Source organism: Cenococcum geophilum, assembly GCF_001692895.1.
Source record: "Cenococcum geophilum 1.58 unplaced genomic scaffold K441scaffold_20, whole genome shotgun sequence".
Classification (NCBI taxonomy): domain Eukaryota; kingdom Fungi; phylum Ascomycota; class Dothideomycetes; order Gloniales; family Gloniaceae; genus Cenococcum; species Cenococcum geophilum.
In genome coordinates this window covers 98755-110527 of record NW_027137578.1, presented here as the reverse complement: position 1 = coordinate 110527, position 11773 = coordinate 98755, and the positions used below count along the sequence as shown (strand labels likewise).

The following is an 11773-nucleotide window of genomic DNA, read 5'->3' as shown; positions in this document are numbered from 1 at the left end:
AAAGTGCTCTTAGAGCGAGCATGCGCTAAGAACAGTTGGTTTTGTAGTCTAGAGAATACGCACGTATAGCAAAGAATGAGAATTCTAACGGTAGTTAGAGCAGTTAGGCCAATACCGACGCTTTTAAAGCCGCAATAGCAATTTCAGCCTCGTATAATTCGATATCACGAACAGAAACCAAAAGTAGAAGGGCAGAGTTGCCCTTATTTATCGCGAAATAGCTTATAGCCTTGTTAAGCCCTATTTAGTTAATAGACAACGGTTAATATAGCCTATTAGGCTTAAATACTGCGCCATGGCCGCGCGGTGCTGGCGCGTAAAAATCCGCCGCTGGCGCCAATACTATAAGATTAAAGGGGAATAGGGCAACCTAAAGGATCGTGGGTTATATAGTACGTTAAAAGTTTAGGTTAGTAAATTTATTAATAAATTTAGTAAAGTATAAAATAGGCCCTACTTTCTAGCTCTATTAGATAGTGAAAAAAAAAATTTAATAAGAAAAATTTTAAGTAAATAGAGGCCTCGTTAACATTATTTCTCTATAGCTTTTATAAACCTAGGTACGCTTAGGGATTGTAGGTTATAGGAGATTATACTAGTGCTTTAATTATATAGCTAAATAGGCCTATATTATATACTAGTGCGACTAGGGTTATACAATCCCCTAAGTTATATAATCCCCTATAACCTATAATCCTCTATAACCTATAATCCCCTATAACCTATAATCCCCTATAACTTATAATCCCCTATAACCCACAATCCCCTATAACCTACGATCCCCTATAACCTACAATCCCCTATAACCTACAATCCCCTATAACCTACAATCCCCTAGGTTATACAATCCCCTAAGTCGCACAATCCCCTAGGTCGCACGATCCCCTATAACCCACGACCCCCTATAACTTACAATCCCCTATAACCCACAATCCCCTATAACCCACAATCCCCTATAACCTACGATCCCCTAAGTCGCACGATCCCCTAGGTCGCACGATCCCCTATAACCTACAACCCCCTATGACCCACAATCCCCTAGGTCGCACGATCCCCTAAGTCGCACAATCCCCTAGGTCGCACGATCCCCTAGGTCGCATAATCCCCTAGGTCGTACGATCCCCTAAGTCGCACGATCCCCTATAACCTACAATCCCCTAATATACCCGCTTAGCTTAACGCTAGATTATTAAGCAAAGGCGCCTAGATCGTAGTACGATCCCTTACTTAATAAAAAATATTATAATGGATTAAATTAGTATATATTCTCACAGCATATACCGGAATTGTATTAGCAGTATTTATTATTTAAGTATTTACTAAAGGCGAAAAGGCTAGACTTATTACTTTATAAGTTAGTATAAGTAAATGTAGGTGGTTTAGTTTTAAGCTTTTAGGTACTATCTTCTAAGTCTCTAAGAAATATAATAGTTGGAATAAGATACTTTTATACTAACTATATAAATTCTACAAACTGCGAACTACTTCCTCTTTAAGTTTCCGTCCTAGCACTAACCTATTCTACTACACTTATTGACTTAGATTACACCTTAGCTAAACTTAGTTATAAGACAATAGTAGGCAGGCGTAAAGACTCTAATGTTATAGGGCTGGAGCTTATAGGAGGTGTAAGAGGGGAGATAATATAGGATAATGTTGTTTTTAAAGCAAAACTCTAATATCTTAAGCGTCTCGTGTGTCCTAAAGCCGTTATAGATTAGTACCCGTAGTCTCTAGTTAGCTAGTCCTTTAGTTTAGGGATTAAATATACGCATAAGCCACTCTAAGCTAATTTTAAAGTCATTATATCCATTTTTTAAGTGTGCGTAATGCTATTTAGGGGTTAGGTATATGGTCCAGTTACTTTAGTAGGTTAAAGCTAGCGAGATTATAAGTGGGAGCAGCGACCTACTGTTAGCACTTATACACTCTATAGTAGTTACTATTATCCACTTAACACCCGCACCTCTAGAATTATTGCCCTAAAGCTCTAAAATCTAATAATATATAGATGGTAGAGTAGGGGTATAAAGCAAATACAGTTCTAAACGGTCTAAAAGGAACGATTAATAGGATGATTAAGAGCGCTATATTTTTATAGCTGCACAGCAGCTTTCTAGGAAGAAATGTCTAAAGAATAGTACTAAGTTATATTAGTTATAACTTAATAGAACTACGGGGGAGAGAGTTAAGATGCCTAAATAATGGATTCGTTCCGGTATAGGTGGTTTTCCGCCACCTATAGAGGGACAGTAGACTAACTATAGAAGGGCTTATGCGGGAAATATATCTCGAAATTGCGATTGCGGAAGACTATAAGTATTAAAAAGAAAGTAGCTAAATAGAAAGTTACTAATTCTTCCATTTCCTACCTAATTTTATCTTCTTAAGTGATTTAGTAAGCGCTTTAACTGGGTTTCCTCCTTTTAACCTTTCTATTTCAAGCTTCTTAAGTAATCTAGTCTTGTTATACCAATTCCAGTCACCATTTATATTTTTTGCTATAATAATCTCCTTAACACTACTACCTTCGGCTTTTATAGTAATACTTGTAGTATATTCTATATTAGGTCCAAACTTAGCTTTTATCGCGTCCTTAACCCAGAACTTAGACTTAGGAGGTTTAAGCTTAGCGTTTAAGAGGTTCGTTATTTCTTTATCGATACTTATCTCTTTAGGCTTGTCTTCGCCATTTACCTTTTCACTATTCTCTTTATCTTTATTACTGGATCCCACTTTATCGCCTTTATCACCCACTTCATCACTAATATCACCCACTTCATCACCAACATCACCCACTTTATTACTAACGTCACCCATTTCATCGCCAACGTCGCCTACTTTATCACTAACGTCACCCGCTTTATCACTAACGTTACCCACTTTATTATCTAATTTATTACTAAATGCCACTTTATTACTAACTTTATCATTATTAGATTCTATATTATAACCAGGCTTTAGCTTTTACTAAACGTTCTTATCTTTGTCTTTTTTAGGGCATTCCTTATAACCTTTATCTTTACACTCTAGGTATTAGGTATGTTTACTACAGCTAGCTCTATAAATTATATGTCCTAGCTTATTATATTTCAAACCACAGTGGTTATATATTTAGGTAGAAGATAGTAAACCGCTGGGATACTTGCCACTAGACAATATCGTCTTTTTAAGGATACTATCGGTTGCGTTATACATCTCTACACTTTTAAAAATCATCGTTTTACTCTTGTCTATTGTTTCTTATAAAGCTTAAGTTTAGTTACTTAATCCTAGAAGTAACTAAAGTAAAGCATAGTTATTAATAGTCCCCGCTAGATTTATTACGTAACTAGCGTACCCCGGTTCTAATATAGAAGCGTTAACGAATTTATTAAAAGCTCTCTTATGCCGAGGTATCTCGGCGCGATCTTTATCTATAACTTTCCGGAATATATCTAGGCGCTCCCTTTTTATTAGCTCTCCATTAGTAAAGCGGTTTACTAGATTATTTTACGTTTTAAGCTTTTCCGTCTTAAAAGGTATAGCTTTTAAAGGTAGATATTTTAGTCTTAATATTTAGATATCTATTACTAACGTATAAATTATATATAAATAAACTAAAAAGCATATAATAAAAAGTATAGGAAGTAAATAAAAAAAGGGTCTAGTAAAGAGAGGGGACTATAAAGAAGGGGGATAGCAGTTTTATAACGGTCAGCCCTAAGTTAATTTACGCTAAAAAAGATTTTTATTATTTTTAGGCTCCCCCTATTTCTAGGATCGATCCCCTAATAAAAAATAGGGGTTTATACAAAATCCACCTCTAAAGTTTCGTTTATTTCAATATCCACCTCCTACTAATTAAGGCTTAATAGCTTTACCCTTTATATAGTTATAGGGTTTCCCTAATTAAAATAGGGCACTACTAACTATATACCCCCTAATTACTGCATATACAATCCTTTTACTTTAAGTTAAAATATTATATATATTTGACTTATTTATACCTAAGTCGCGAAAATTAAAATATAATACCTTTAAGATTCTAAGTTAACTAGTAGAACTACAAAGGGCTCTGCGAGGCGCTATAAGAACTAAATTAGGTGCTATAGTCTCTATTTAATATCTATAGATTGCCTCTACGGGCGCGCCCGTACCTACATCCGCGCCTATACCTACGCCTATACCTACGCCTATACTTACGCCTATACCTACCTATAGGTAATATAGCTAGTATTTTGCTTAAATACTAAGAGCTCCCGCTAAGTAGAGTTATTAATGTAATTTATAAAGCCAGCTGTAGAGCTAGCTAGCCACGCGACCGCGACCGTAACTATAATAACGCTCTATAATTGCAGGCTCTTAGTATAGGCGCATAGTATTATTTTCGCGATTTAGATATAAATAAGTCAAACATATATAATATTCTAACTTAAAGTGGAAGGATTATATGTAGGGGGTATACGGTTAGCAACGCCCTATTTTAATTAGGGAAACCTTATACTTTAATTTTAACTACTATATAAAGAGTAAAGCTATTAAGCCTTAATTGGTAGGAGGCGGATATTAAAATAAACGAAACTTTAAAGGTGGATTTTGTATAAACCCCTAAAAAAAATACTAGTGCCCTGTCTACCTTTTCTACCTTACTGCTATACTTCCGATTAACACTAGCCCTTTACAATAACGGAAGCTGTTAAAAAAGAGCAGAAGTAGTATAACAATAAGCCGAATACAACTATGGCTCTCTAAGCATTTTAATAGATATAGAAATTTTAATTAGTTAACTCGGTAATAGCACTATACTAAACCATCTTAGCGCGTATAGTCGTGCTATTTTAAATCTAATATATATGGTATGTGTTAGGCCTTATAATCCTAGTAGACCAGTCCTTTTGGCGAAGCTAAATAGGATATATTTTATTAGTTAATATTGACCTGGATTAAGTACAATTTGTAAGTAAAATAGCACTATCTATAATACCCTCCTAGGGATTTATACTGCCGCGGAAAGACAATTTCACTAAGGAGAATTATTAGGCTTTATATAGGTTATAACAATATACCTCCAAAACCTTCTCCCCCTATAACCTTTTACACCCAAAACAGTGTTAATAAACAACTTATTAAGGCCCAAAAAACGAATAATTAGAAAGGGCAGGTAGGCAACGGTAAAGAATAAACGGAACATCGGTTTAATATTATGTGACAAGTCTTACACGTTTATATTTTAAAAACCTATATCCTCTAACCATTACGGTAGAACTCCTCGCTTAAATTCCTTATTTGCTAGCATAGATGCGAAGGTATTAATCTTATCCATAGCATCCACAAGATAGTTAGGTGTATTATCGAAATTGATATAATTATATTTATATAGCGCAATAGACCCACCTAGCTTAAGTACTCGGTAAAACTCTTATAAAGCTTACTTAGGATCTGTTAAATATATAAGTGTCTCCATAGTATAAACTCCGTCAATTAAATTGTCGTAAAGTCCATTTAGAGAGTGGTAGTCCATTTTTCAGGTAGATATTTACTATTTAAGGTTTGCTACCTTAATGTTCTTATTTGCCTTAATAAGGTAATAGTTAATAATATCAATCCTAAAAACGCGTAACCCTTTTATTGCTATGCGTATTGCAACATATCCTACTCTACAACCCGCATCCAGCATAGTAGCCCTAGCGCTAAGATTAAGAGACTTAAATAAATGATCTTCCATCTCTCTAAGGGCACAAGTAATTAGAAATGGCCATTTCGTTCCTTCTAGATAATAACCACAATGACGTGTTCCGCTTAGTATAAGTCTATAACCTATCTGAGATTTAAGAGAATAGTAGTAGCTTTAAAGGGTATCCTCTATAACGATAGGACTAGGATAGATAAGACACTAAAGTATAATATAAGTTGGTGGTTCCCACGCTCCTAATATTAGAAGAAATCCCTATGTTTTGGAGGCCATTATATATAAAGGTTTAGTAAAATAAGGGGATTATTAAAAAGGGGGGGGATAACTTTGCATAACTATAGTAAATTTCGGCTAGGTCGTTTTTAGGCTGCCTTTTTAGCAATAATATTTCTAGAGTATATAAGGTATAGTTATACCAATAAACTTTAATTATAAAAGTTAAAGTATATAAGCAAATTGTCTAGCCTTATTAGCGACTTAGTCAATTAAGGTATAAGCATAGCAAGAAGAACGTATACAAGCCTATATAATTAGATTGTCTATAAACAAGGATCTAAAGCTAGAGAAAGGGAAGGAGAAGAAAAGCAGCGCCGGTCGAAGTAGGTTTCTTTTATACGGTCCTCTAGTTACGTGACTACAAGTTCTACCAAGTTCTGCCAGCTAAGTTCTGCCGTTTTCTACTAGAGCCGTAACACGCCTTAGCCTTTTTATTAAGGTAAAAAACGTATAACTATCTAATTCGCTACGATATTAATATCTATATAAGATATATAGAACTACTCTAAATTAGCTATAAAACTAGTTGCTTGCCGAAATCTTACCTCTATATACGTAGTATTCTTTCTAAGCTTACCTAAAAAGTTCTAAAGCTAATACACGGTATAGGGGTAGCTAATAGTAGTATTAGGGGGGATAGTAAATGTACTATAGTAAGGCATAGTATTGTTACCAAAGCTATATATTCTATTATTAAATGGGCTACTGCCTAGGACTTTTGCTATATTAGTATCTAATAATAGGAAGCTAAAATGGCCTTATATCTCCCTCTTTTTAGAGCTTCTCTCCAAGATAAAATCTCCTCCAATGAGGTAGAGTTATAAATAGTAATATTAGGTCTCTACGTCCCAAACCAGAACGTGTTTCCTATAATGTTCGGTAGTACTAGTATAGCTCCGTTCTCTAAGTACTAAGCAAAAATAAAAGAGCCCGGACTAGCTAAAAGTCTAAGGAAGCCTACTACTTAATAGTAATATTGTTAAAGTGGCCCGCAGAAGGGTTCGGAATCGTTTATACTATATATAGTGTGGATTATATAGCAGCGAGCTATAAAATTAGACACTTATTATAAGATAGAATAAAAATATTACTATAGTTACGTATATATCCTAGATCTCCTATACCTTAGCCTTATAAAGTTATTTTCTAAATATTATCTACCTAATAAGGCCATCAAGTTAGCTGCATAATTAAGATTAGACTTATTAGCTTACCCACGAGCCTCCTTTAGTAAAGGTAACTTTTAAAATTAGATGGAACAGCAAATATTTAAAGCTCTTTATCTTAAAAGCTCTAAAATATGGTAAAGTTATATTCTTAAACTCATTATAACACAGGCTGCCTCATTAAAGTACTAGGGGTTAAAAAAATTTCAGATAATAAGAAATTAGGGGGAGCATAAAAATAAGTGTTTAATATATACTTAAAGTTTTCACTAGGCATTCTAAGGAGGAAATAAACGGTTATTTAAAATGTGCCTTTTTATATTTATTTAGAAAGCTTCGCGTTTAGAACCTTTCTATCCTTGTAAAAATTACTAAATATGTCCTTATATAGAACGATTTCGTAACTAGTTCACTTAGGTAGAAGAAAGTAGTAATATTAGATCTAGAACCCCTTCGCTACCTTCTTATAACAAAGCCACCTTTAGTTCGCCGAACCTTCTTAACGCTAGCAAGGCATCTAAGTATAAAAGCACCGCTACCGAAAGTTACTATAAATCTCCTATAGTGTATAAGGAAAAAGAGGATAGCTTAGATGCGGAAGGCTAGAATAGCCGAGCTAGGTTTATATTTAATATAGATGCTTAAAGCTAGCAATTATATCGTTCTTATTAATAAATAACTTACGTCTATATACTCTGCTAGCCTTAAGGTAACTACCAAGGTATTATAGTATTACGCTCTTTAGAGTTCTGCAGCTTCGGGGGGAACATTAGAAGAAATTGTGTTGAACTAAAAATGAGGTCAAAAAATGAGGACTTGTGTGTAGATTAATCTATAAAGAAAAGAGACTATATATAAATAATATAGACTAAGTTAGTAACCGAGTTAGTGACCAAGTCAAAGGGTAATCTTAGAGATAATAACGGATTAAAGAAGACGGCTACTAGAGGACTACAAATACATATTCCAGGCGGAGAAAATTAGTAACTATTTAGGCGGGATGTAGGAGGTAATAGTGGTGACGATAGCGGCGATAGCGCCTGTCCAGTCGCTGCTACCTCGGTTGACATAACTAAGACAACCCATCTCAGTTTAACACATATCCTCATTCTTCTAGATATTACGGCACCATTACAGACCCTAAAGTTACTATAGTATTAGGCATAAGTAATGTATATTATTAGTGCGCTGCTAGGGACCCTAGCGGCATAAATATACCAACTAGTGTATAAAGATTTGCTAATAATATCCTTACTTTAGGACAAGTAGGAAGTAGTAGAGGAATACTAACTTATTTCTTCTAAATACTATTAGAGCTACTAACGTTTCTAGTACTTAATAAACGCTAAAACAAAAGGTGCTTTAATAGTTAGGGTCCATCCCGTCAGATTTCCCTCCTAAACGTCTATAATAGAAACTACTAAATAACTAGGGTCTAGGGGACGGTTTAATATTTATAGTTATATTTATAGCGGCTGTCTAATACTAGCCACAGTTTCCATTATAATATATACAATTTGGCATTCTGTATGCGTAAGATAATAGTATAATAATATTATAATAACTTACGAGTAAAGATTATAAAGTACATTATTCCCCAGGTTGAATAAAAGAAAAGGCCCACCTCTATAGTAAATAAATATTAGTAATAGAAGATGCTAGTATAGAACAACTTATATTAGATTGCCTTTAAGGTTTAAATAGAGATAAGCGTCTAAAATGTTAAAACAGCAAGTTCTAGTCCCGTTGTAGCCAGTATATATAGTGACCTATAACTGCGGTAAGTATATATATTTATTAAGATGTATAAGAGACAACTCTACATCAAACTGAGTATTATTATCGTCTCCTTTGGCCATTACGCCAAGGAGAAGACTTAGAAATAAAATTTATATAATTTCTAAAATGCTTCGGGTCCGTCAGTCGCTAAGGTATAATTTTATTTAAATTTATTCAACTAGCGCTTACTAGGGAGAAATAATTTAATATTCTTATAAAAGGGTAGCCCTTTAAAATTTAAACAGATTAAAATATAAGCCCATCTAAAAAGTAACGCGGTATATAGAGATAAAGCCCACCCGTTATATACCCGCTATTACTAAAAGGAAGTAAGTTCGCACATAGTTATACAACCTCTTATTACCTACCTAATTGTTAGTATAGTTATCTCTTATTAAACGGACAATTAGGAATAAAAACTCTATTTATTAAATATAGCTCTAAGGCCTCTATATATACATAAAAAGGGTAACTAAGTCAGTAACTGAGTTAAGGTGGTAAAGAAATCCGATTTAGATCGACACTTCTTCTTATAATTATTAGTATTGTAGTAGCAAGCATAAACTAAAGCACAGCGAAATTAAGAAATGTAGGGGACGGAAATATATTATTAGCTTTTAACTATTCTCTTATTACTAATTAACTAATTTGCATATCCCGGCCCTACCTAGATAGTAATATTTCTATAAAGGCCACGACGTAACCTAGTATAGTTATCATCTCTTAGCTTATCTGGCGTCTTCAAAAAGCACTTTACTATATCTTTGTCGGACTATATATAAAATAGTAAACAGTCCTTAATTTAACTAGTAAGGTTAGTATAAGTATTAACTGCTTACTATAAGAACCCTACGTTCCACCTAGTTATAAAGTCTCCGTAATATCCAAACCCTAGAGTATAACTTAGCCTTCTTCTTATAGTACTTAAGCCATATAAACCTATAGGATCGCCATTACTTATTATAAAATTACTATCAACTCCACAGTAAGCAGGGGTGTCCTATATTGTCTTATAGAATAGTGCTAAAACCTTAGTTTGGAACCTAATAGGGCACTCTCCTTCCATAACAAGATTTAGATAGGCTAAATAAGACTTATAGTTAGGAGAATCTATATTCTTACCATCCTAATATAAGGGAAACATTAATTCCAAATAAATACTATCGGCGCAATTCGCATCTAAGAATGTTTTATTAGGCAGGTAATGGCGTTTAAAAGCACCTTTAGCACTCCTCTAATAGTTTAAACAGTTAAAACTAAGCGCCTTCTAAGCTAGTGCCTTAGGCGTTTTATCTTTAATAGTCTAAAATGATTTTAGCGGGTTAGGAACTTATAGGGTAAAGTTTTATCGTCTTAAGTCGCCTACTATTATTCGGAAGCCCTTTAAATATACCTAAATGTTTTCTCTAAAAAGAAAATAATACCTACAATAGGATTTTAATCCAGTTATTTAGACTAGGGAGCTACTTACGCAAGCATTCTACTAACTTGCGGCACGACTTCCATACTGCCATTTAGGCGTATAAATATAAGTAATAGAGTCCAGTACGCTAAGTTGTCCTATAACACCGCATAAAAAGTGTAATTAGAGCTAATAAGTTACTCGTAGGTAGTCTAAAATTAGAGGTCTTCACTTATTAGCACAAAGAGTTTGTTAAAGATAGCTATAACTTACTATATACGCCGTAGAGAGCGTATATATATTGAGATACTTTCCCTAGGGATATGATTGGATCTATTTAATATAGACCTATTTATAAACGACATGGCAACTACTAGAATGCGTTTAAGCTACTAAAAAATATAATAGTAATAACCGTAATGGTAAATCTAAATATAGCTATAAATGAATAGTTTGCAGGCTCTAGATGCTATTTATATTAAAGTAATCCGCTAAAACCTATTAAGAAATAATGGGAGTGAATTTTTAATGGCTATCTAGAACTGCTCGGCTAGTATATTTAGGCGAAATAATACACATTAAAAGCTTTAAACTTTTTTATCTAAACGAAGTAAAGTAAGAACTTTAATTGCTTCCGCCTCTTTAATAAACTATTAAAGCCCACTTAGCCACATCCCCTAACGTATTTATTTGGTAATTACGATTTTCCTCTTTAACTTCTTAGTCGTTGTGAAGAACTATAACTTAAGATCTTAGAGTTGTTCTTTATAAATATCCCAATTATACGTTAATTCTATAATAGCCCATCTAAGAACACTAATTTTGTCTTCTAAATTCTGGATATATTAAGAGGTACTATTATATACCGAGGAAGCCTGGTTTATTAGCATTTACTTTAGCATAACATCGGTTAACTAATATTAAAAGGCTCTCGTTGCTAGGTAAAGCGTACTATTATTCTATATAGAATATTCTAGCTTCTAAAGAACTGTGTTTTAAAGACTTATTTAAGCGGACTAGATAAGATTTAGTTATAGAGATATGGCGTCTTAGTATATATATTTACTTAGTTGCACTATATTAGTTTTGGCTAGTATATTTTAAACAATGCAAACGGCATTAATTAATAAAACCGCCTAGCTAGGTTTAGGCTATATAGATATAACCGCCTTAATTCTATAAGCTATATAATATAATTAACCTAGCTTATTTTAGTAAGCCCTTTAGGAAGGAACTAGGAAATTCTAAAACTTGGCAGGAATATCCTTTTTAGCTAGGTCTAGTAAAAGGTTATATATTTCTAAAAAATCCAAAAACCATTACTTCTTTAACTCGCTGTTGTTAGGCTGAGAAATAGGTATAGGTGTTATAAATCAAACTGTCGGAGTTAAGCGTTAAGAGTAGCCGAGATTAGGAATTGATTTTAGAGTTAACCTGCGTAAGGGCTAATGCGGCCGTTAGGAAGATAGATCTGGT

General features: G+C 33.8%; 1 protein-coding gene across 1 annotated transcript; it reads right to left on the bottom strand.

Annotated features, from left to right (window-relative positions):
* Positions 1–1550: 1550 nt before the first annotated feature.
* Positions 1551–1733, bottom strand: K441DRAFT_559298 (uncharacterized protein; the record flags this gene model as incomplete). The annotated part of the gene is made up of 1 exon (XM_067643448.1): positions 1551–1733. A coding segment is annotated over one exon (183 nt), but the record flags the coding sequence as incomplete, so codon positions are not given.
* Between the last annotated feature and the right edge of the window lie 10040 nt (positions 1734–11773).